The 26,044-nt window shown below is 37.7% G+C and overlaps 1 protein-coding gene across 1 annotated transcript in view; it reads right to left on the minus strand.

The window, feature by feature from the left end:
* Window positions 1–11,783, minus strand: part of CNTNAP2 (contactin associated protein 2) — a 1,494,727-nt gene extending 1,482,944 nt beyond the window's left edge. Inside the window, exon 1 of the mRNA XM_088799852.1 lies at window positions 11,365–11,783. Within this exon, the coding sequence (XP_088655978.1) occupies window positions 11,365–11,461 (97 nt within the window). The 5' untranslated portion in view covers window positions 11,462–11,783. The remainder of the gene's footprint in view (window positions 1–11,364) is intronic.
* Window positions 11,784–26,044: the final 14,261 nt, after the last annotated feature.

Here is a 26,044-nt window from a genome sequence, read left to right on the forward strand (position 1 = left end):
GACCAATTATTTTAGCTCCTGGCCTAGGTCACTAATTTCTTCAAATCATGCTGATCTGGAATGCAGGTTTCTGAGTTGTCCCTCTTTGCCTATTTCTCAGGCCAATGTTACAGCACAATTCCCAGAAGCCAGCACTTCCATCACTAGCATAGTTTGTCTTTCCATTTGTGCATTTGGTATTTGAAAGTTTAATATGTAGAAGCAAGCACAGTGCGAGATGCTCTAAATACTGTAACTATAGACATATAAATCAACGGATAACAGATCCAAAAGCCTTTCACAAAAAGCCCTACTGATGCTAATTTGATAGAACAAACGATATCATTTTTAATTACAAGATTATTAAATTTATTTTTGAACATGGATACAGTATTCTAATTTTACCACCTATAGTCTAAACGTGTGCAGTAACAACACAATTTAAGTTCTATAACCTATATTTTGGGTGGTTATATAATTTTTGGAAAATGAAAATGCCTGCGATCATTGTCTAAAAGAACCATAACATTAAACTGTGTTTTCTTGATATGAAGACCAGTCATATTGCAGTAATATTTTCCTAATATACTTTGGGCAAAGTAATTCAATATGTTGCCTTTCACATTAAGCAATAGGTTAGGAGCCTTGTTACTTTTGAATGATACTGCTTTGAATGATACACTTATTTGGTTCATTTTTGTTCCCTGATTTATACAGACATATCAATTTAAGGCAGTGTTTTTTTATAACATGAGAGCTAGTATATATAGCTAGTATGTTGTACCTAATATAGTAAAATTATATCAGTTCGAAATACAATGCTTCTAGCTATAAAAATACAACTAAGAAATCTATACTTGTTGCTATAACCTACCTCTATGCACAACTTATATGTAGAACACACCCATTTCAATTCAACTGTATTTACTTAACACTACTTATGTACTAGAAATACTACAGGTAATCTGAAAGCTGTAACTAAATCTAAATCACAGTCTTTTTCTCTTAATGCATTTATTGATCTCTGAGATATTAATTAGCTATCTATAAAAATAATGATTAAATGTTAAAATTATATTTAATCAGATTTTATGATATCGGTCTTCAAATTTTTTATGGTGGGTAATATTGGGAAAATATCAAGCTTTATTACCTCAAAAGCCCAACTAGAACTAATGGCCAGAATTTACTAGGATGTAGATTTTGTGTTACCATAAGGGAGAACTTGATAAAAGTAAGAACTACATGAAAATGAAACTGGTGAGCTTTAAAGTTTTTGAGCATCTTGATGCTTTGAATATTTCAGTAGAGAGGTAATTGACTAATTTTATATAATAAATTCAATGCCTAAGTACAGTGCCTAGTGATAAAAGATGCTTGCTGAAGTCTAATTCCTTTGATACGACCACACCACACCTTTATATCTATTAATCTAAGAACAAAACGTAGGCTCTGCCTGCGCAAACTGTGAGCTAAGGGAAAAGGGAATAACTTGTGTTATCAGTTGGAAGAGCCAGGATATAAAATTTGAAACAGGCTTTGCTTTATTGGCAGGCTTTGAAAAAGTAAGGAGCTTACAGGGTGGAGGATATTTTAAGGCTGAGACAGAGAATGTACAAAGTTTCAAATGCAGAGACAAAGAGAGTTAATTTAAAATATAAGCAAATAGAATATAAGTGACTCTTTTTTTTCATTTACCGAAGGCTATTTTGTTGTATTAAAAAACTAGAAGGAACTCACTGACATGCCATACCAACTCTGACAATATCAACTAATATGCTAGATTATAATATACCAGATAGATGATTGATAGATAGATACATAGATAGATACATAGATAGATACATAGATAGATACATAGATAGATAGATAGATAGATAGATAGATCGATCGATCGATCGATCGATCGATCGATCGATCAAGTGTCTCTACACCGACCTCTATTATTTACAAGACTATTTTTGACTCTTTAAACATTCTGGTTAAAGTACCTGCTGGGTACTATAGTTACTTTGTTGACATTTGTCTTTAGTCTGCATGCAGAATATAGGTGCTTCTTTGAAACAACATGTTTTGTAAAGGGCAGCCATGCTTGGCTTTTAAGAACTCTGACCAACCATATGGCTTAAGGGAAGTACAGAAAATGATGCAAAATAGAGCCACATAGGAAAAGGTTTGGAGGAGTTGTAGAACTTTCACAGCATGGTTTCATTATTTACCTTGAAATGATAGGTTAATATTCATGTATAAACTATGACAAAAAAGTATCTGTCTTTTATCCGTTAAAAATATATTACTCACCTTCCCTCTATTGTCAACAATTTATCATTCCAACATCAGATAATTGAAGGTGCCTGGTTATTATTTGTTATTACTCTATTCCTTGTAAATCCCCAATAGCAAAGGAATTGCTTATGATCTTCTTAGCATTTTGCCTGTGATTATACCATCTCACCACAGGGAGGTGAGGGTACCTCGAATTGGCTTCAAAATTCTGAGGCTTGGACCATAAACGAGTTTTCCTTACATCAATATACATAAAATAGGAAAATGCATTCCAGAAGGCAGGAACAGAGGGAAGGAGGCATTAAAAGAAATGCAATTGAAAACAGCATGTTGTATTGGAGAAACTGCAAGGATTTCAGTATGGTTAGGTTACATGGGGTGCAAATGTTGGGGGCGGGGCAGGGGGCGGAAATGACACCAAAGGGACAGGCAAGAACCAGAGACGTGGAGTACGATGACAAGATCTGTGTTTTAGAAAAGCATTTCTGGCATAGATATTGATGATAAACTAGAGGAAAATGATGAGAAACAGGAAGGCAGTCTAGCCGGCTACTAAATTAATGCCTGGAGGGAAACGCTGAAAACCTGAACTAGAGCTGTGGTGATGGGAACAGGGAACAGGGAATAGATACAGGAAATATTTAAGTATTAGAACTGACAGATATGTTTGAGGCAAACATTTTACAACCTCCATGAAAGGAAAAGAAGTTTTTCCCTCAACAAGACTCCCAAGAAAAGCTTGATGGTTTAGATATTACATGAAATGGATACTCAAAACAATGGTAACAGATTACACAGCACCATCTTTTAACCTTAGGGATGGCAATAATATTACAGTTTTGGATACATACTGAAAAATTTCCAGAGAGCCAGTTTAAAACAGCGTTTGGTTGTATCTGACAAAGCGTTTTAATATTTTTGCATTAAATATTTCACATAGCTTTAAATAAATGTTCTCACCATATCACTGTTAAATGTATGCTAACAGTACCCAAAAGATAGAATTACACTGCAAAATCACTTTATTATGAAGAGGAAGAACATAAATGACATCGTATGTATTATTATTTAGTGTTACCATCATTGAAATAAGCTGTATTTCTGTGTTTATGTCAAATATATATTTTTCCTGTTTACAAACGTAATTTTTAAGTCATCAGAATACAGAACAAGTTGATTAAGGAATAAAGAAACAAAAAAAGAAACATTATAACAGATTTTCTTCCCTATAACTCTAACCACAATTAATTAATTCTCAAAATGTTGCCTAGCTGCAAGCTGAAATTCGGTATTAGAGAACTGGAAATTCAATGACATACTATTTCACACTCAGCCAGGGGTGTCATGGTTAGGAACACAGGCAGTAAAGATAGATTATACTGGTGGCCTGGGCGAAAGCTATTAGGTTGGTGCAAAAGTAATTGCGTGTTTTTGCCATTATTTTTAACCTTTTAAACCATGATTACTTTTGCACCAACCTAATACTGAACTTCTCTGTCTGCTGAGTTTTCCCATCTGCAAATGGGAGCATTATTGTAAGGACTATATGAGTTAATACAGTTAAAGAGTATTGTCTGACCCGAAGTCAACAATTAATGGCTATCCATATCAATTGGCCAAAGTTTTTGAAAGTACAGTAATGTCTATTGCTGGGTAGAGTTCTGGAAAGGGGCATTCATTGGTGGCTGCTGAAAATGTAAGTCATTGCAAATGTGTGGAACTCTGGAAACATTTATTAAAGAAAATGCACACATACTCTTTTCACATGAGAACATCTAATATTAATCAAGTGATTTAAACAATAGTGGGTGTATTTGAACACAAACCAAAGTTAGCTGAAAATATTCTGGTGATGGTATTATGTGTGATGTGAGTAAAAATAAAGTTTTATTTGATAGGTCAAATTTGATGAGATTATACATGGTTGCCCGGTATATTGTGTCACCAAGTTTTTGATTCTGTGGCCATATTCAGATGCTTTTAGGAAAAAATGCCATGATAGATTATCAACATTTGCCTTTATAGAGGCATCAAACATACGTGTTTGTGGCTATGGGAGAAAAACAAACAAACAAACAAAATTGATCACGTTTTCAGACTGGTTGACATTAAATACATTAACTAATAGCATATTCATGTAACCATCTAAACATTAATACTCATATGATTTTCCAGACATAGTATGTTTGGATGAACCAAAATGTTTCAAATAGGCTATATAAATGTATCAATTTTGAGTTAAAATTTACTTGCAATTAAGTAATTTAACCCAGCATAGGCCATTGTTAATGTGTAATTAGTAAATTTTAAACAAATGATACCCCTAAAATATGCTACAATTTTGTCATGTAACACAGTTTAGGGTGAAATTTTTTTCATGCAGTTCTTCTGTTCATATATTTTGCCCAATATCTGAAAAACATATGTTAAATATGTGAAGGTAAATATTTACTTACAAGTTTGCTTGATTATTTAATTTCCATTAAGAGGTGACTGCCTAGCAAAATGAGTCATAGAGTGATATGATTTAATGGACATGCTTTATGTTAGTTCAAAATAATCACTTGAGTCTATATGATTTACAAGTGACAAGCGCCTTTTATTTTAAAAGAATATTCTTAGAGGTAAATGTATTATTTTCCTTAGGCAAATCATGGTATTTCATCACATGATAAGCCGTTTCATTAATTCAGAGGGTATGCATTTACTCTTTCCCATGTTTTCCTTTGAAATAATACTATAATCAAATGACCTGGATGACATCACAATACTAGTAGAAAACTAGGAGTCACGGCAAAGCTTTTCTTTTTACATACTTTTTTCAACATGACACCTAATGCACAGAAGTGAGCAAAACCTTGCTGAATTTGATTAAACTTTACATAACTTGATGCGCTGTAGCTGCACCACACATCACAGAGTCCGTGAACCTGAGAGTGGGAAGGTCACACTCCACGGCCAGTCACATCCCCAGACTGCTAAAACACCATCCCAGTGCAAACAAAGCAGGCGTGATGTATTAGGAAAGGAAACAACCTTACCTATGTCTGAGGATATTTTTTTTCCTGGTAAAAGTACTCTCAGGAACTAACATTACCTCCTCCCTAAACATGAAAACGTTCAAGAATATATCACTATGCATGTGTGTGAGGGTATTTCAAACAAACTTAAATCATAAGGAAAATGTGGAATATAGGCCCCGGGAGCTCTTCTGGGTTTCTTTACCACTTTTCCAGTATACCAATAATATATCTGCGGCAAGCAAACTCAGTCAACTAATACATCTTTATTTCCAGATTTCCTACTATCAGGGGAGGTTTTAAAGTCTGGAGTGCTATAAAAAGAAATAGTTACTTCAAGCTGTTATTATGAATAGTCTACCCCCAAAACGAACTAAATAAGAGTTTAATGAGCTCTTTTTCGAAATTTACAATTGAGGAAACTATCAAAGTTGTTTTCAAAGTGCAAATACTATTTTTTTTTCAGAATAATGGACTCAAAATACCTAAATCTTCATGATTGTGCAGAAGGAACAAGAACATGAAGTAACGACCGTGTTTCCCTGAAAATAAGACCGGGTCTTATATTAAGACCCATTAATATAAGACACACGTTACGCAAAAGACGCATTAGGGCTTATGTTCAGGGGATGTCATCCTGAAAAGTCATGGTAGGGCTGATTTTCTGGTTAGGCCTTATTTTCGGGGAAACACAGTATCAGCTCAAGGTGTGGCAAAGCACCTGATTCCTAAATGGATAAGATGGAATTAAACATGCAGCCACTACAGTCCGTAACCAAGATGTATTTACAATAGCAACGTTATTGACCACAGAGAAAGAAATGACATTCTAAGTGTTTCTCTAAAATAAATGTCACTGAGAGGATGACCATGCAGAAATATGAATGAATAGGAGGGTTTACAGGTCATCATCAGAATATGCCCAAGTCTCCGACTCAAATTAAGTTTTACTTTGTGGCTTTCTTAAACATGCAAAAATCTCCCCATGCTCATTTAGTTCAGTACTAAATCAGCTTATGTTGGCAATTTTAATATGTCTGGGTTTGATAGGGAAAAATAACTATCATCTCTTCTCGGCCTGATTCTAGATTAGCAAAGAAGTCACAGATGGAGACTAAATATCACCCCTTCCATAATAATTACTGCTACAGAGGAACATGGTTTAAATATATGGCAACAACTGGGTGCATTAACCTTAATTCTGAAATTAAACAGACTTCCTAGCCATAGCGAGGACCAACCAGAAGGCTTCCCATTGGATCACAGAAATGCTTGCAGAGGCATAGCCTACCCTTACATGGTTTTCAGCAGATTCTGTACCTTCCGCAGGGAGCCTGGAAGGAAGAAGGTGGAGCTCAGTAAGCCAGCCCCTTATCCCAAAGTAACCTAATGCGCACGTAACTCTACCTAACCTGGGAAGGAAGGAGTGAACTGTGGAAACAGAGGCTAAGAGTGTTGCAAATGGAGTTTCCTCCTCATAAAAGAAAACAGGATGAAGAAAAAGGTAGGACCTCCATATCCCAATATCTTTCATTGGTTAAAATTATACCATATAGATTCTATAGACCCCAGGAGATGGAAAGAGCCACGGGTTGAAATGATCACTGTTGATGTTTTTTCTTTAAGTTTCTCAGTTGAAAAGTAAAAGGCTGAATAAAGATCATTTCATCACTATTCTTATGTATTAAAATGGCAAAATTAAACACATAATTTATTCTAAAGGCCAAATATTAGGTGACTCTAGAAATATACTTTGTGCTTCTAAAAGCTACCAATCTTCAAATATGTAAATTTAAAAAAAAGAAAAAAGAAATGTATTTCTCTAGAAACACTGGTAACATTCAATACTTATATAGCGATCAGTGTGGCATTCACTTTATTTCCATAATATTGTAGTGCTGATGTTTAAGTTGTCATGTACTCGGCTGCGAACTTTGTAAGTCACAATAAATGATAAAATCGAGCAGTTGTCAAATCAATTCGATATGGGACATTTTTGAAATTACGTATTTTATTTATTCATCCCATTAACATCAGTCACCATACAGACAATATGAAGAAGTCGGTTCCCCATATGTTCAGTATTTTTAAGAAAATCACACACTAGATTTGAATTAGGAAATTCTGAGCCTAGACGTTCTCCTTACTCTGTACAGCATTTACAGCAAATATATAATATCTACTTTAAAAGAGTGAAGACAGAATGGGGAAGTACGTACATCAAATTCCCTTTATGTTTCAATCATAAAAAGGATACATCAGACAAGACGACTTACTAGTTCATTCTTAAAGACTTAAGTTTTTCTCGGGAAGAATTTACTAATTAAAACGAGTGATTTAACATCTCAGATAAGTTATAGCACTTCAAACACCCTGATAATTAAAATAGAAAAAAAAATAAATCAATAATGTGATGTCAAAAATATGACGTGCACCAAACAACGTTGACGTTACTTACCATCTAAAAATGATATGCTGCACATTTATAATAATTAAAAGGTTAATAAAAGCCTATATTAAATTTGTGGAATTTTTTTTACCCGATTTTGGCATATATTGATGTTAAAAGTAAAACTTGGACAAAGATTCCTGTTTCCTGAATATCAGTGTGAATAATGAAATCAGGATAATATATTTCTCTCTAATGAGTAAATAATAATTTTCTTATTAGTGTAGGTAAATAATGTACTTCTTCTCACCAACCAATGAATTTTGCCGGCGTAATGCACTTCTTTATTGGAATTCATCTTATTAAGACAAACTACTACATCCAAGCTTGATGTGAAACAACAGGATTTGCTTTTATATTTATTATATATTTTATACTTAATTCAATTACCTGAAAGATACAATTTTTAGGGTAGAGAGAGAAAAATAGACCAATATACTATTGTATTGACATTGTTGTGTTACTTGAAATAATTGCTCGTATAAAGACCTATCTATACACTTGTAGGCAAGTTAGACTCCTCTAAAGACATCTTAGAAAATATATAAATACATACAAATTTACATACAATGAATTTATAATATAATCCTATAGTAAATAATGGTATGTATCTATATATCATATACTACACATTTAAAGGATTTTATCAAATATGTGTGTATAGTATTTATATACATACATGTTTGTATATGGTTGTATGTGTAAAACATATTTGTTAGAAACTATTTGATCAATTGAAAACACATTTCTCAAATGTAATAGTCAGTGAAATTATAGTCCAAAAGCTATACAAAAAAATGTGAAGTGACCTTTATCAGAAAGCACTATTTAAGCCAAAATTTAGTACATTTTGAGAATAAATTAAATTCATCAAATGCTCGCTCAAACTTCTCATCATTTAGAACTGCACTATCATGGTCTTTCAAATACATTAAATAAATGCAACTCCCTAAGAGAAAATACCCTACTTAAAGTTTACATGTGTCCTGTACGTATACAGTTACAAGAAGGGCGGTTATATGATTCCATCAGCTCAGCAGCAGCTCATTTTCACTAACTGTCAGGAAATTAGATTCTATTTCTAATTAATCTTAGAAATGAGCTTCTTAAAAATTATTTTACGCTAGTTGTAAAAAAAATCGTATTAACAGTAAAACTATTTTTACATACATTTCAATAACAGAGAATAAGTAAGTCAGAAGCAACTACCCATTTGAAATGGTATTGAAATGAAAAAATATTAACTATGTCTTCTAAAAATGTCCATCATATTGAAAAGTTATTTGGGGACAGAAAGTTTTAGCATAGTCATCATATTTTAAAATGTGTACCAAATAAAAATGTTACTTTTAGAGTTTCATGCTACTTTTTGTCTTGTGATGACCTCTCCTGGTTGAGTTGCTCATTATTTTAGATTCTTGTAGTTACCACTTTTCCCCTTCTAAATGTTTTTAGTATTAAGAATATAACTATAATTCTTCTTCAGAGCTGTATTTAACATAAATAAAAGTCTTCATTAAGTTTAAAAATATAAATGTAAAGCACTGAATACATGCAAGCTCATTCCAATCAGTAAAGTCTGTACCATTGTTATTATTTACTTTATTTTGGGATGCGGGGAAACTGGGTTTTGGTAACACAATTTAAATTCACATGAAATAAAAAGTCATTATAACTTTTAAACAATAAAGAATAAGAGCTAGATAAATAAACCTTAATAATCAAACATAACTATTAACTTGACTATTTTAAAAGGAAAGGTCTCTGCGCTTCCCTATCGCCAATTTCTAAGTTGGAAAAACTAAGAATATATTTCTGAAATAACAACTTTTCCACTCTTAAAATATATTAACCCAATGGCGGCATGCGTGCCATTCTTGACATGAGACAAATGTTTCAGATTCATCCATTATAATTAAAGTATACAGAATGATGAAATACAGAACCCAGGAAGAACCTTGGAGATGAGAGCCTTCAATCAGTGAATATAATAAACTAAAATTATAATGAGTTTACTTTCTGAGAAAAGTGGCAGTTAGTTCTACATCACCAGACCTTGAAATAGAAACTAAAATTTCATTAAAATAGTGTCCTCAGGATGTAGTTAACACACTTATGTAAAGATTAATACCAAGCATATCTTGACAATTTCTGCTTACATCTCTAAAACTGACATAAAATAACATATCACATTTTGGGGGGATTTAATCTGTTTTGTGAGATAAAAAAAACAAAAAAACAACTATAAAATGTGTTTCAGGTTCATTACAAACGTCGATTGCCTTTAGTGGCTTCCCTGTCTTGAAGTGCAAGAAAAGAGAAGCAAATACTGTATTTGGGAAAATATCTCAAAATTAATACTGGTTCATCATATGACATTATTATGCAGTAGATTCTATTAGCACAACTTATAAAGTCCTTTCTCAATACTTACCCTTATTAATATTTACACACTGGATTAAGAACATTAATATTAACATATAGGCAAGGGTGCTTTCATACACCCCAGGGTCTTATAAACAGAGATGGAACTACTTCACATAGGATGAATTCTGGAAAACACTAAACTTTTTTTTTTCCTAAATGAAAAATACTTATTTTCAAACTAAAATCGCCATGATTATTCCTTAACAACTTATTCATTCTCAGAAACAAGTATGTGCTTATGAACATTATCCTAAGATTCCTACAGGAACCTCTGTAGAGTTTAACTCCTTCTGAAGCAAAGAGCAGCTATGCATTTTTCTCTCTGGATGCGCACACAATATGCACTTCCAAAATCAATGCAGAAGATGAGCTGGAATCTTCCATGTCTTTCTAGCCCTTCTAACCTCATGAAAACATGAGCAATCTTAAAAACAAACAAACAAAAACAAACAAAAAAAACCTGGCTAAAACACACGGAGATAAACATAATGCAACAGCCTCATTTTCCTGAGACCGCTTAAGAAATCTGTTATTACATTACTGGTTTGCACTGACTGTCACAAGTTCTAGGCTGCATTACATCAAACTGCCTAAGCATCAAAGCGATTTCAGTTACAATATTGGATTCACTGTCTCCATTTTAATAAGCAAGTACTAAACAGTCATTAACTTGTTGGAGGTGGGGGTGGGGGTTAAAGACCAGTCCATAGGTGCCCAAACTGCTCAAAATATGCCCCTCTTCCAACCCGTGCTCATTTAAGTTGATACCACAAATTAAAAACAAGAAACTTATTTTTGCTATAGTCTTCACTTTTCAGTCACTGACCTACCTAAGCAAAATGCCATCAACTCCCTCTACAGACACACACGGAAGTGGAAGAATAACTCCTAAGAAGCCGTCATCTACACCCATCACTCTAACCAAGCGGTTGCCACCCTATCTCCACGACCAGGAACAACTTTGCAAAAACATCACCAGCATCCAAACATCCAAGCCCTCTCCTCCCCCTGCCACCCTCCAACCGGGAGCGCGGGGTTCGGAGTTTGCCTGCTGCAGTGGCTGCAGGTGCAAGACAGCGGGGACACAACACAAATCAGGGGGCGAGCAGTGTGAGTGCAGCTCGCAGTGGGGACCCCGGGGCGGAACATCCCTGCGGCGCGGACCCCGCTCCAGCGCAGTGAGCCTGCGGGCGGGCTACTTACGGGACGCGGAGGGGGCCGTCCAGCCTCTGCAGAGGACGCTGCTGATGAGCCAGAGCCACAGTGCTGCCCCGCAGCCGGCTCGCCGCGCCGCCGGCATCCTTCGCCTCCCCGCTCGCGGTACTCCAAAAGCTCGCTGCGGAGGGTGGCCGTGCGCCTCTCCGGGGGGTGCTCCCAGGGAGGCGGGCTGTCCTCAGACCTCCGAGAACGCCCGGCTCCTCCCTCCGCCGCCTGTGGTCCCCTCAGCCCCTCCAGGCTCCAGTTCTGCCGGGCTGGGAGCAGCAGGGGAGTCGCAGCGTCCTCCTGCCTGGCTGCCTGCCTGGCTGCCTGGCAGCGCGCGGGGCTGGCCTCTTGCTAGGCGAGCCCGGGAAATGCCAGGGGGGAGAAATTCAGATCAAGAAGGAAAAGGGGGGTGGGGGCGAGGGGGGGACACTTACCCCGCCCTCTCCCTCTAAGGAAAAGAAAAAAGAAAGAAAAAATGAGCAAAGGACGTGGAGGCAAATCCGAGGAGCGGAGGATGCTGTGGGAAAGGGCTGCGCGCCGGGGACGCGGCGCTGCTCCGGGGCGCTGCGGGCGGGCGGGCGGGCGGGCGAGCGCGCCCCTGGCCGGCGGGCAGCGGGACTCCGAGGGCTTCCGGCAGCCTGGCCGCTCACAGGCAGAGACGCGGCTGGGAGGGCACGCAGCCCGCCGGCGGCGCGGCGCACGCACGGCCCCCGCGCGGCACGGTGCGGGGCAGCAGCATCTCCCAGCGGAGCAGCGCGAGCGGCGGCCGCGGCTGGCGGAGCGCAGGAGACGCCGCCGCCGCCGCCACCAGCAGCAGCGCCTGCGAAGCCCGGCGGCGGGCGAGGCGCGGGGCGCTCCCTCCTCTCCCCTTCTCCAGTCCCCACCCTGGCTCCCCCTCCTCCCGCGCCTGACCGTACCCCCTGGCTGTCCGAGCCCGCCTGCCCGGCCCTCCCCGCGGTGACCGGAGAAGCAACCGACGGGCCCGGCGCCCTCCGCGGAGGCGGGGGCCGAGGTAGGGGGCGCGCACCGCTCCCCAGGCGGGAGGCGGTGCTGAAGTTGGGAATTGGCAGTGCAGGCGTGGAACCCTGCTCCCACCCTGGCTGCCCCCCACCCAGCGGCGGGAAACAGAACGCCCTCGCTCGATTGCCTTCCCTTTTCCTTCTCTCCTCCCCTTCAGATGGAGATGGTACAGGCTCCCGGAGCTCCGGCCCCCCGGGAACCACAATCAGGCGTCCGACAGACAGGTCTTCCGAGTGGTCCTAACACCAAGTGACGGAGCCCAGCCTCCGGACTGGAGCAGTGGGGACTGCAGACGCCGCTAATGCAGATATTCTCAATATGCAATTAATTCTTAGTCGCACAAATAAAGGCACACGCTGCTGCCAGGAAAACTCCATTCAGGTAAACACGCACACAAACGGACACACATACAAAAACTGAAATAAATAAGCGGGCACACGGATAACTACTTCAGGGGCGCTGATGCATTGCAAGCACCAAGGATTACATAGAGAGACCCAGATTTTCTATTCCCATTTAGATAATTTCAGTAATAAATCTCAAGCTCTTCTCCTCAGCTCACACCTCTCCACACTCCATCCTCCATACATTTTGCCTCCATCCAGGCTACGTGAAGTACTTGCTATCTCTCTGCAGAACCAACCCTTTGCCTGACTTAATGACACAGTTCAGAATTATTGACCATCTCACTAACGATGTTTAGGGAGAGCAAAGTAGGAGTGACCATGTCTTTCTATATTCCGCGATGAATAAGCATTTGCCTTTCAAGATAAATAAAAATTTTATGGATCCTTGCCTGCTCCTGGATTAGACTGTTACTTTAATGTTATGGTTAGGTCTCGGAAAGGTCCACTGTAAACAGGACAGTGTGTTCACTGCATAATTAGTGTGGTGGTGATGGGCCTGATTCAGCATTCTTTATTAGAGCTTCATTTCTTATCGATTTAGAGGGCTGTTTTGTCCTAGGAAGAGCTGCAGATTGGGTACAGTCTGGAAAACGAAGAAACACGCAGATGACTAACAGGAAACACTGGCTCCTCGTGCTGTAAAACTCGCCTCCTATAAAACAGTACAGTAAACGCATTCATGTCGATCATCAAATGCCCCCTTTTTATTGGAATTCCCACAGATGGTCAAAAGTCAGTGAACACTATCAAAAACACTCTGGAAGAGAGCTGCCATTGACCATTTGTAAGACCTCAAAAAAACCAGTCATAGGAAAAAAATATTGTGAGAGAGCACAACTTTTCAGAAGTCACTTGTTTATGACTCTGTTTTGAAGCACTGCTCTGAACGCCACTAATGTGGCACTAAAGGTTTCTTAATAGAATAAAAGAGGAAACAATCGAAAGTATTACCATTTTGGTATCTCAATGGATTCCATGCAGTTGGTATCTAATGAAAATCTGAAGTGATTCCATGTTTCACGGTACTGAGCAAAAGGTGCTCGCAGTGGTTACCTCCTTGTTTTGTAACAGCAAATGACATACCTAAGAGGGTTCTTTTTTTTTTTTCTCCAAAAAGTATTGTGACCAATTTGTAATCATTTCTTTTAATGAATGAGAACAAAGGAAATGGAACCTGGTTTTAATGACACTTATGTAACCACCCTGTATCAACATTGTGATACATTGTATTGTCTTACGTCATGGGCCGGTGCATGAGCTGGGTAGGAACCTGCCTTCATCTATGTTCAGTGCATTTTGCCAGGTTTGAAAGTTAAGGATGTCACATTGTTTGTACTGTTGCTACCTTTGCTTCAAACTTGTGTTCATTGCACATGGGCACTGGGATTCACGATATAGTTAAAGAAAGAGTACTCTATTAGTTGCAGGATCCGATTATTTCTTAGATTCTAATGCTACATTCTCCCTATTTAGTTCATCATTTTTCATCATTAGATATTAAAATTAAGAAGCTTCTCTTTTACTTCAATTATAACTATAACTATTAGTGAGAAGGTAGGTCCGACTAAGCCTGTTTGACCTGGTCAACATTCAGGGTCCTATAAAAATGGTAAGCCAATCCGTGGGTTCACACTGATTTTCCAGATACGGTAAACAGGGACCGTCTTGTTCCAGAGAGCGAATTCATTATTTATATGTGCATTACACTGCATTTGCAAGTAATTGAAGATAGCCTATGACGACCTGAAATTTGTTTCTTTAGTTGGATATAAAGTCCATCAAAGCTTGAGAACAATAAAACCAAGTAAACCAAAAGTCCATCAAAGCTTGAGAACAATAAAACCAAGTAAACCAATGACACGTAGAGAGAAAACAAAAGCACGCTGGGGAAAAAGGACGGGCAAGTTGCATTATTTTGGATGTGGAGTAACATAAAATAAGAAGCGATAGACATTCCCTGTTTCCCACAACTCACAACCTCTTTTCTCCTTCAACAGACATTATTGGATTATTGTAATTCTTTTTTATGTGAACATGACCTCATAATTGGGAATGAGTTATGGCGTCAGTATCAGTGTAGTTATCATTCATTTGATTATCCAATATTTGTTGAGTATTTACTGTTATTCAGCTGTACATTGTTCTAGATCCTCAGATTATCCCTCTGAGCAAGACAGAGTTGGGGAACAAATGGTTGAACTAAGAGATAAACATAAGGCAGCATCACTTTTACAGTAACATCTATTCAACTTAATGTTGACTATGTACTTAATCTAGTCCCCTCGTATACTCTTTAAAAATGCATATTATCAAAATAGGAAAATATTGTCATAAGCATCATCATTACCATTCCAGAGATCTGTGACTGATGTGCCACAATGGCAAATTATCTCAAAAGTCCGCCCCACATTTTGGAACTTAAGTGGCAAAAGGAGTAAAAATAGTTTGGTTTCAATAACACATGCAGGTGACTAACTACTGAAGGCAGCACTGGATAAATTCAATAAATAGAAACACTTTGGTTTATCTCTAGGTGAGGTCCTTGGGATGGAATTTCCTCCTAAAAACAAGTTGTTTAACTGTGCCCAGAAATAAGTCAATTCCCTCGGAAAAAAATGAGTCTAACTGGAATAGAAACACTTGCCAGTCTGATTGCACACTCCAAGAAGAATGTAGTGCCTGTTTCTCTGAAGGTAAAGGCTATGTCTGAGATGTCTTTTCTCTAGTGAGACAGGACAGGATGAGGTTGAGTTTTATAGTGACGTTTCTTGTGTGCAGAAAACCCACCTGGAGTCTGGGCCTGTGGCAATGCTACTTGGCCCTGGGCACAGTGAGATACTTCACATCATAATCAAATATTAATTGTGAGAAAGCCTGATTGAGGAAGATGGCATGAGCTATAAGTAATGTCCAAAGCCCCTGTGTGTTTTAAAGGTTTCAGAGAAATGCATGACAACTAGTGTTATTTGGACTAACCTCTCTGGAGATGTTTGTTTAGAAACAATTCATATTTACATCATGTAATATGAATGGGAAAGGGTATAGATTGAAAAACATGGTCTTAATGCATGTATGAGACATCTCTGACATTAATAATTGAGTTTAGGAAACTGGGAGGGAGATGGCTAAACCAATTTAGAATGCAGAACCTGATCTTACTCTTTATTGCATCCTTCACTTTCTGGACACCGGGTTTCTTTTGATTGTAGTCTAACGTGCATATAGATGAATCACATAACTCAGAATAATTGTTGTTTCAGAATTGCAATTAAAAACCATTTTCTATGGCATTTTACAGGTTTGGCTCTGACACATCTAACCTATAATTTATGTAGTGTTTACTTTAAAAAAAAAAAATCTTCCATTATTTGACTGTCTCACAGATGAAAGGAAATGTAATTTCAAGTTGAATGGCACCAGGTAGCATCCAAAATCCAATCCAAGCATTAGATCGAATTAGTAGTCAGGTTAGACCAGGGAACATAATATAGCAAACAAGTCATATTGCTCGGGGGGATCTGTGCATTTTAAGTACAACACAAACAAGCAAAAGGACAGAGACACTGTGTCATTGTTCTCACTGTAGGCGTTGACATTACTGATTTGAAAATCAGACTGCTTAGAATACTCGTTTTACTTGATCTAGGAAGCTGGGTTGAATTAAATCTCTCTACAATGTATTTATTTTGTGTCCTCAATTTTCAGTGATAAAGGTATTGAGTGGAGAGGCTTGGAGGTGATAATTATTCCCTAAGCATTTTAAGCTAGTTTGCATAGTTACTGCCAAAACATTTACAGCTAGATTCCATGGATCACAGTATTCCTACTTTCCTGGAAGGATGCAATGCCTCATCTGGTGATAGGAAATGGTAAGACCTCATTTACGTATGCAGAGTTGAAGCAAATTATGGAAAATATAGATGTCTTTTATATCACCTACATAAAACCAAGAATAAATTCTATTTCAGTTTGAGTCATGTGATGATTGTAAAATGAATTTGAGAGATGGCTTTAACTACATGCTTCAGTATAAATATGGTTAATTACTCTTTTTTAAAATGTTTTTTCTTCCCTTTGAATATATAAATATTCAAGTTCTCCTATTATAGCAATTCAACCAACATCCAAATATCTGTGGTATTAAAATTTAATGATGCTCAAGGTAGTTTATGTTATAATATAATAATTAATGAGCTCTTGCTCTGTTCAACTTTCTGCTTGATTAGCATTTAGCCAGGAATGGGGAGGAGAGCAGGGAGATGGTTTTCCCACTTATATCCTGTTTAACACTCTTTCTAATATATATTAGCTCATATACCTGCTTTAGTATGTTGAGTAGAGTATGGGATTGGAGTTTTTCTGATTCCAGAGTTAGTGTGATATGCTTTTAACTTCCCTTTTTTTTCAGATCTTCTCTTCATCTCCTGAAATCCCTAAGGGCCTGTGCAGCCAGTTGAGACTGAAGTTGCTTGCTACCTGGAGCTGGAAGGTAACTCTGCGCTTCCTTAAAAGACCTGACAGGAATGAGGTTGTGTCTTGGGAGCAAAATGCACAGAGGTGGATGATTTGGGGGACAGGGTGATCTTTTAATTTGGTTCATCATTCTTCTTTGTATCTTTTTTAAACAATATTTTTTTTTAATCAAAGTGATCCAATTCCAGTGGCCAAGAAGTAGTACTAGATGGTAGTGAACAATTATTTGACTATTTAATGTTGTGTCTGCTTATATCCCTTTGGGCCCATGGTTGTAGCTATTTGTGGGAGACTGAGATTCTATCTCCTTCACACGTAATATCAAGTCATATCATATACGAGTATATGCTAGCTTTAACATTTTCATTGTATGCCGTTTTCCTAAGTGCCCAGAAGACGATGCTGGTTTATTGTGAGTTCCAGTCACTGACATGAGGCTAATAATTGGTTGTTACTATAAAGGTTACGTACTGACCTGCTGACATTTTCATTCCTCAAAAGTCTATCCATCCTCTGTCCCTCATCTTGAAATCCCCCGTGTTGAATAAAAATCATTTACGGACTTCCATATTGGGAGTCACTGAGGTAATTTAAATCATGAATGTGTGTGGGGAAGAGACGGACAAAATGCATATGTATCAAACTCTTATAGAGCTATGCATATTATTCTCATTTTAGATACAATCTTTATAAATACATTTAATAAGTAGCAAGTAATTTTGCATACCAACACTCAAGTACTCTCCAATGTAGCACGCTTTTCAGTTACGTAATTTGAGAGTAAAAACCACTATCATCAACGTTGAACACATTTGAAATGTGACAGTAATCATTTGTACAATTTATAACATCAGGAGTTAGTAAGAAGAGCTATAACCACATAGCTTTTTAAGTTCCTGTGATGTGAAAGTGTTATTCACATTCACAGTGGGGTGAGGAACCAGAAGGCTGGGCTCACACTAGGCTTTCTTCTCTTCTGCCCGAGTCCATTACTTAAATCCCACCAGCTACGGAAAGCAATGTATTGGGCTGGGAATGGCAGAAACTTCTATTTAGTAGACACTCAGTAAAGCATTCTTGATTGATTAAAATGTAGCTCTTGTTCCAACTCATTAGCGTTACTAGTTAACACATGTAATCAAAACATCTTAATAAGAATTCTCTCAATTTTATTGATGAAGGAACTGTAAGGACTTTTCTTCTGTTGATTCTCTTTCTTAATGTTAGTAATAGAAGAAAAGCCGCAGGGTATTTCACCCTAGCATCATCAACTTTACCCTAAAATGATCAACTTAGCTAAGACAGTCAACTCTGATGATTATCCAGTGCTTCCTTAAAGAGGAAGATGGATACATAGAACATTAAACTGAAATAGGAACAAGGTGTCTGGTGACCTCACAAATGTGTTTCAAAAGACGCAAAGCTGTCCTGTGGAATTAATCTGTGAACCGATGCTCTCTCTCTCAACCTTCCCCCTAAGTTACCAGCATTGCATCAAAAACACAGGACAATCTGTCTCATCTTTTCCTCCTCATCCAAATTGACGTCCTTTGTGACAATTTGCTTGTAACTGATGACTCACTGAGAGATACAGTAAGGGAAAGTGGAGAAGTGGGTGAACAAGACAACTTGCACACAATGAGGTATGTCCTGGGGAAGTGGCATTGGCACAATTCCCAGTTGCATAAGTTCCACCTAAACTGTCATTATAATTTAATGGAGTCACAAAAATCCATGCTTTCATAGTTCACAAAACTTCTTGCCAGAATGTTCCCAAAGCGCCCATCTGAAAATAAGGTGGGATTTCATAAAACTAAACTCGAATTCCAAAACTGAATCAAACTTTACTGCATTCAGTGGTAGAAATCAGTAACGCAGTTGTATCCCCTTATGTTTTGATGAGGACCTTTTATAATGAGTATTTAGTATATACCACGTAGATTTGGAATTCTCTGTGTACAGCGTTCTCATTAATTCATTTCTCACATTTTGGTTTCTCAACTGAGTTCACTACATTTGAAGATTACTCAAAACCTGATAAGAATTCTTTATAATAATTTTAAAAAATGATTTATCTACTCTAGACTGTTCTGGAAAGACTATACAGAGAGAAATTAAGTCCCCCCCCCCCCCCGATTTGTCTTCAAAGACCATATAGCATATGGTCCTTATTTTTATGAAAAAGGAGAGAAACAAAAACCTGTAAATTTTAGTTTCCATAAGCAAAGTGAGGAGTAAAGTTACTTGGATGATCACAGCTACGATATGCTTTTTGCTTACTTATCCTTGTTGAAGACTGTTATTGGAATCATTACCTTCCTCCATTGTTCAGGAAATGCTGATAGTACAAAGAAATTTAAAGATGATGGAAATATTCCATTTCTTGTTTTTAAAATAAATAACAATAATAACAAAAACAAAGTAAACAAAAGAGCATCAGAGCATGAAGCATTTTGTAACCGTTTAAGTCTTGAAACATGTATTCCTGAATTCAGACAATTATCCTATAACCTACAGTGTCTGTAACATTAAGTACATAAAATCAATGGACAAAAACTGAATGAAGGAAAAAGTAATTTACCACTGGTTACTTTAGATTCCCCAAAATAACAATATCAATTTTAAACATAATCAGAAACCTATCAAATCCAAATATTATGTCAACCTTTGTACTGTTTTCTTTTATCACATAGTTCTATAAATACAGTGATTGGTTAGCTTCAATATAACACTTATTAAAACATTATTAAAGATATTATTATTTAAATTAATCCCCAAATTATAGTTTTGAATAGTACTTATATTTTTAAAAAAATTCTTAGAGAAGGAATAAGAGGAAGAAGAGAAAAAGGAATTAAAACTACAAAGTAAAAAATGCAGTTTATGGTTCATAGTCCTTATAGCAGGCAGAGTATGAGATTGCAAAGTGAAAAGATTAGTTTTAGGAAAAAAACAAGAAGTACTTCCTTTGCTCTAACCAGAAAGACTGCTAAGAACATGTGTATTTCAAACTACCAAAAAAAAAAAAAAAAAAAAAGAAAAAGAAAATAACACCCAGTTAATCTAAAATGCATCATTAACCCACAGTCCAGTCCAATTCTGTTTCCTCTATTTCACCAGAAAAATAATCTCTACCATAAGTACCACACCAGGAAAAATTAAAATATTTATAAGTTGTACTATGTATATTCAAAATACAAATAAGGGGAACTAATGTCACAAAAACTAATTTTATAACATAGATAACAAGCTTTATTGAAGAGAAGACTATCACTAAGAAAACGGATGTTTCTTTTAACCACTAAATGTTAATATCTGGGCATTTTAAGAACTGGCACCACCGAGGCTGTCCCCTTTTTTCAACAAGCATATTTGCATAGGATTTCAGAGTCCACAGAATGCATCTAAACCACACTCACTTCACTCTTAAAACACTATTTCCATTTTCATCCCACTCTTTGGGAAAAAGACAATCAGATAAAATGAATAATGCAAATAGCTCACACAAAGCTTGATTCATTCATTCATCCACTCATTCAAACATTTCATCCCACAAATATTTAGTGACTTCCTCCCATGAGTTAGGCATTGCTCTAGGTGTTGGCTACAGAGCAAAGGACAAGATGGGCAAGATGCCTGATAGCCTAGGTCTTACATCATAATGCTGTGGGATGAAATATTACACAGTGATAAGTAACTGGTTACAATGAAAATGAATGTGATTCAAAGACTGGTGGACTGTCATAGACTGAATGATTGATACTGGCTTCTTTTGGAGGTGTTCTTTTTGAAGCTGAGACCCAGAGAACAAGAAAGAATCAATCATATGGAGATTGGAAGAAAAAAGTATTTCTCCCCGTCCTCCTCTTCCTCCTCCTCCTTCATTGCAAAGGGAACACTTTTTGCAAGGCTTTAACGTGGGATGAAGTGTATAATTGTGACACAGACAGCTCAGTTCAGGCAGAGGCGAATGGACAAGCAGGAAAGGAGTAGACAATGGGGTCTTCAAGATAGAGAGGAGCAGAGAGGATGCAGGAAGGAAGGAGAGAAGCCAGTTAGAAAACTACTGCATAGTCAGGTGAGATAACAGTAGTGTGAGCTGCTGTAGTTCTTACGGAGATGGAGCGAAATGGATGTTTGAAAAAAAACTTGGAAGTTAGGGTCAATAGGACCTGTTGATGGGTTAGATATACATAAAAGAGGAAAAGGAGTATGCATTATGTATTTATTTTCATTTTTTTATTAGGTAACTGGGTGCAAAGTGACAACGTTGACCAAAATAGGACCGCCTGAAGAAGATTTGGAGTGAAAATAATTATGCTCTTTTGGATAATTAAAATGTATAATGCTTCTGAGAAATTCAAGTGTAGATGCCAGGTATGTAGACAAATGTCTGGAGTTCAAGGTAGAAATCAGGGTTGGAAATCAGTTACATAATATTGCCTGAGAAGCATATGAAAATTGAGGAGGGCGGGAATGTCTTACAGCACTCCAATATTTGGAAGTTAAACTGCCATGGAGGAGGAAGGAAAAGTGATTGAGACAGAGTGGCCAGTGGCTAGGAAGAAAACCAGAAGGATTTGTGTTACAAAAACAAAGATAAGAACGTTTTGGAAGTTGAACTATAATGAAATAAATTTATTTTAGGGTACCTTTCATGAGCCTATGTTTTATTAATTTTCTCCCCACCCCCACGCCTGTATGTACCTCCACCCCTTTTTTTTTTGAACTGATACCAATATCTCCAGGGTGTTTTCAGCCATGAACAAAGAAGCTGCTTTTACCAGGACATTTAAGGTGATAATTCCCAAGTGTGCACTTGGAAAGCACAAATAAGAAAAGGCAGCATCTTTGTTCATGACTGACAGACCATGGATACATTACCATGAGTTTAAAAAAAAAAAAAAATGGTGGGAGTACAGCCCGGTGGAGGGCAGATTTCCTAACCCATACACTGTTAAGGTGAAAAATGACACAAGTTCGAACCTGAGTCCTAAAGAGACTTTCTTTGAATTCTGTTTTCCACCTTTCATGTTTCTCTTGATGTATCAGGAGGAGAATTGAATGAAACAAGAGCTAAGCTATGTCACTTAGTTGAGTAGTCAGGCATTGCATGGATGGCTAGGAGCTCCATTGTCTTTCCTGCAGTGTGTCATATTTGGTTAAGTGTTCAATGAAGCAGACCTCTTATTGATGTCACCAGGTTGCTCGTAGAGACATATGGAAATGAAGTTAACCCATCTGCAGTCTCTAGAGTAACTTCTAGAACCCCGGTAATATATAGAATCCTTTTACCGCGTGGTGTTCCTATGTGAAGACAGATTAATATCAAGTTTCTTCTTTCCAAAAGTTTAACCATCCTCGGAGCTCCAACAATCAATAATTGCCTTTTTATATTCCTAAATGCAGACCTTTCTAAAGTCTCTTAGCACTGGTTACCAGAGTATTTTCACATTGTGAAGGTTCATTAAACTGTAATAGATCTCCATATACTTTTTCACTTTTAAAAGATGTATTACGTTCAGTAAAAAGTTGATATCTTTTTCTAAAGTCCCATAGTCTAGAGCAGTGGTTCCCCATAGCAGAAATACCACCTCTAAGGAGAATTTTGGAAAATGAAAGCGGGTTTTGGTGGTCACGATATTATAAAGGGTTTCTGCATTTCCCGAAGGAGGGATGCTAGGCTCTGTGCATTGTGCACTGCAAGTGGGACATGGGTTTATCATTACTGAGTCTACAGCTCAAATTAGTGTTATAATAAATTCAAATAATCTTCTGCGCCTTTTTAAAATACGCTGAATTTTCCAGAAATGCAACTACGGTATATATGGAGAGAACATTTTAGTGTGTTTTTTTTTTCTCCAGAAGTTTACTTAACACGATCGGTCTTACCCGAAATGTATGTCACTCACGGAAACACCACTTGTGGGGCTAACAGAGTCCCATGAAGGAGGGTCCCTGTGTCACCTGTGTGTGCACTTCACACAGTCATGGTGAGCGGGGAGAGGCTCTGCCAACTTCATGACATTTTTTTCTATCTCAAGGTACTTGAGTATTAATATCCAGAAATGCATACAATTTACCATGCATTATGTTCCTTAGCGTTTCCATTTGTATTAGACGTAAGGCAATGCATTGATGGTTTGGAAACTGTGTGTTTTAGAAGGTTGTAGGATATATGACCTTTGTTTCAGAAAGTGGGATACAATATTCGGTTAAAATCGTGTTGTGCACGCTGGGCCTGGCTGCTTTGTCTTCACCAAGATACTGAGCTTGCATCTAGCTTTACGTCGTCTTCTCGTAGTTGGGCGCCTCCAAAACGTCAGAACCCACAGGCAGAGTCTCTTACTATTTTAATCTCCAAAGTATTTCCCTAGTGAAAGTGATTGGAAAGGAAGCAAACATCATCTATGCAGTAGATGTGTAACCACTTCAACTGCTTTTGAAAAATAGAATGAAGGCCATCATTGCAGTGGTGTGACTCTCAATATACTCTTATTGGTGAGCATATATTTTCATACTTTCAACCTTAGACCTGAAATTCAGCATAATTAGTGGCATGATCGAGTGGCTCAGGAGCTGATTTGCTACCAATCTAAAACCCATAAAGTCAATAAGGTCTTTGATTCATTATTTACCAGACACTTATACCACTTCCTAAGTGCCAGGAACCACTCTAAAAGTATACAAGTATTAGCTCATTTTCTCTTTACCACAACTACTTTATTATTCCCATTACACAGAAGAAGAAACTGAGGAGCTCACAGGTTAATTTGCTTGAGGTCAGTGATAGCTCGTAAGTGGCAGAAGCCGTCTGGCCCAAGACGCTATAGACTTGACTAAGCTACACCACCTTCTAAAGTTGCCATATAGTAAATGGGAAAGAATTTGCACTAAAAATACAGAATTAGGCTATATTGCCTTTTAAGTCAACATAAGTTTCCGCTTATGTTAAATAAAATTGATCACCCTATGTCTGGTATAGAGGATCAACTGAAGATCATATTCAAATAAAGATGAATTTAATCGTTTATAATAAATGGGAAATCATACACAAGTTGCAACGGAGAGGGAGGGTTTTCCTCATAAGCCTCATCAAGTGGGACTCTGGCTTTCCACTGGTTTTGTCCAATGGGAAGCACTGGCAGTGGCAGATTAGCTGGTGGGAGAAGAGAGAAGCTGGGGTATTTATTCTTTTACTTACTGGCCGCAGGTCTGAGGGTGACTGAGTTCTGAGATTTAATCTCCTCCCCCTTTCTTCATGCTTGGGTCTCACTAGTTCCTGACTGACCCCTTTTGTCTTAGAGGTGGGAATGGCTTCCCCATGTTACCAGTCTCCAAACACTTCACCATGCTTTGGTTCTCTTACTCCCAGGTCACACCTCTGTAAATAGCATATGCATTAATCTCGCTTCATTTATATCCTCTGGGTGTGTCACCTATTTTCTGCCTGAACTTGATAAAATACTCAAAGGTATCAACTTGTAGTAATAATGCTTTCAGCAATTGCAGCATCTGATATACACCATCACTTTTTTCTTTTTTTTTTTTACAATTTAAGTAAACCACTAGTCATGTATAAGAGTTCAAATATCTCTATAATTTTCTACCCCTGTATGTTATTTTTAATGGTTGTGAACATGACAGGCAAAATAGAACATAAAACACAACATCTATTGGTTACTAAGGAGGGGGGGGGGGAGAGAGAGAGAGAAAGAGAGAGAGAGAGAGAGGTTGAGAGAGTTTACAGATCCAATAACTAAATAGTAAAGTATCAAAAACACACTAGCTATGGACTAGTGTTCAAATTTCAGCTCAAGCACAAACCGACTATGTGAATTGAGGCAAGATTCCCTCTTCTTTTTCAAAACACTCATAAACTTACTTTTTTTTTTTTTTTAAATCATATGTGAGATAGAGATAATAATAGTGTCTGAAATCAAATGATTGGCTTAGACCTCTCTGGTCCCTTCCAACTTTACGCCTGTGATCAGACACACCCCTCAGTAACAACAGCACAGAAAGAAACCCTGCATCGTTTGATAACACATGACTGATAAAGCAAACTGCGCTTCATGCTCTGAGCGACTGAGGCGTCTGTATGGGAACTTTTTGTTTTCATTTCATTATTTTCCCAAAGACTGATAAACATTATGATGTATATTATTTCTTTAGTAATACACTTCATCAGAGAGTTATTCTTACAATGCCAAATGAAGTAGACTTAACATTTATTCTGTTCAAAGTCAAATTCTGTTAGGCAGAAGCAGCCATGCTAATAAGAAAAATGGAATCCCACCCCCCTATCCATTCACGTTTACTGATTTTTTTGCTTTTTCTGAACTCCTGTGTTCGCAAATTTCCTTTTGTTATTCTTAAGTTTTCCAGAGAGGGCTAGAAATGCTATCTGAAATAGACTACCTCACTTAATATAATACTATAGGTCACATTATTTCTTGTAGCAGAGGGAACTGCAGAAGAGTTTGAAAAGGCTAGGGGTCTTGCAGCACACAGAGGAAATGGACTATTTCTAGGAAGACGAGATGCATGCACCTCAGAAGGAGCTCATTTGTACTGGAGGTAATGGTGTGAGAGAAACGTAATGCTAGAGCCTCAAGAGGTTCAATGAAGTGGAAAAGGTGGATATAAAGCTTACAATATTTTCTGCAAATGTGTAAAATTTGCACTATAAGGACTAAGGTGGGGAAGAATATGCAGTGTGTGATATATACCTGCTGGGTGTATAGGTCTGGTGTTCTCAACCCACCTTCCACAGGTCT

This window comes from Rhinolophus sinicus, chromosome 8 (assembly GCF_057876585.1).
Source record: "Rhinolophus sinicus isolate RSI-liver-muscle chromosome 8, RSI-T2T, whole genome shotgun sequence".
Classification (NCBI taxonomy): domain Eukaryota; kingdom Metazoa; phylum Chordata; class Mammalia; order Chiroptera; family Rhinolophidae; genus Rhinolophus; species Rhinolophus sinicus.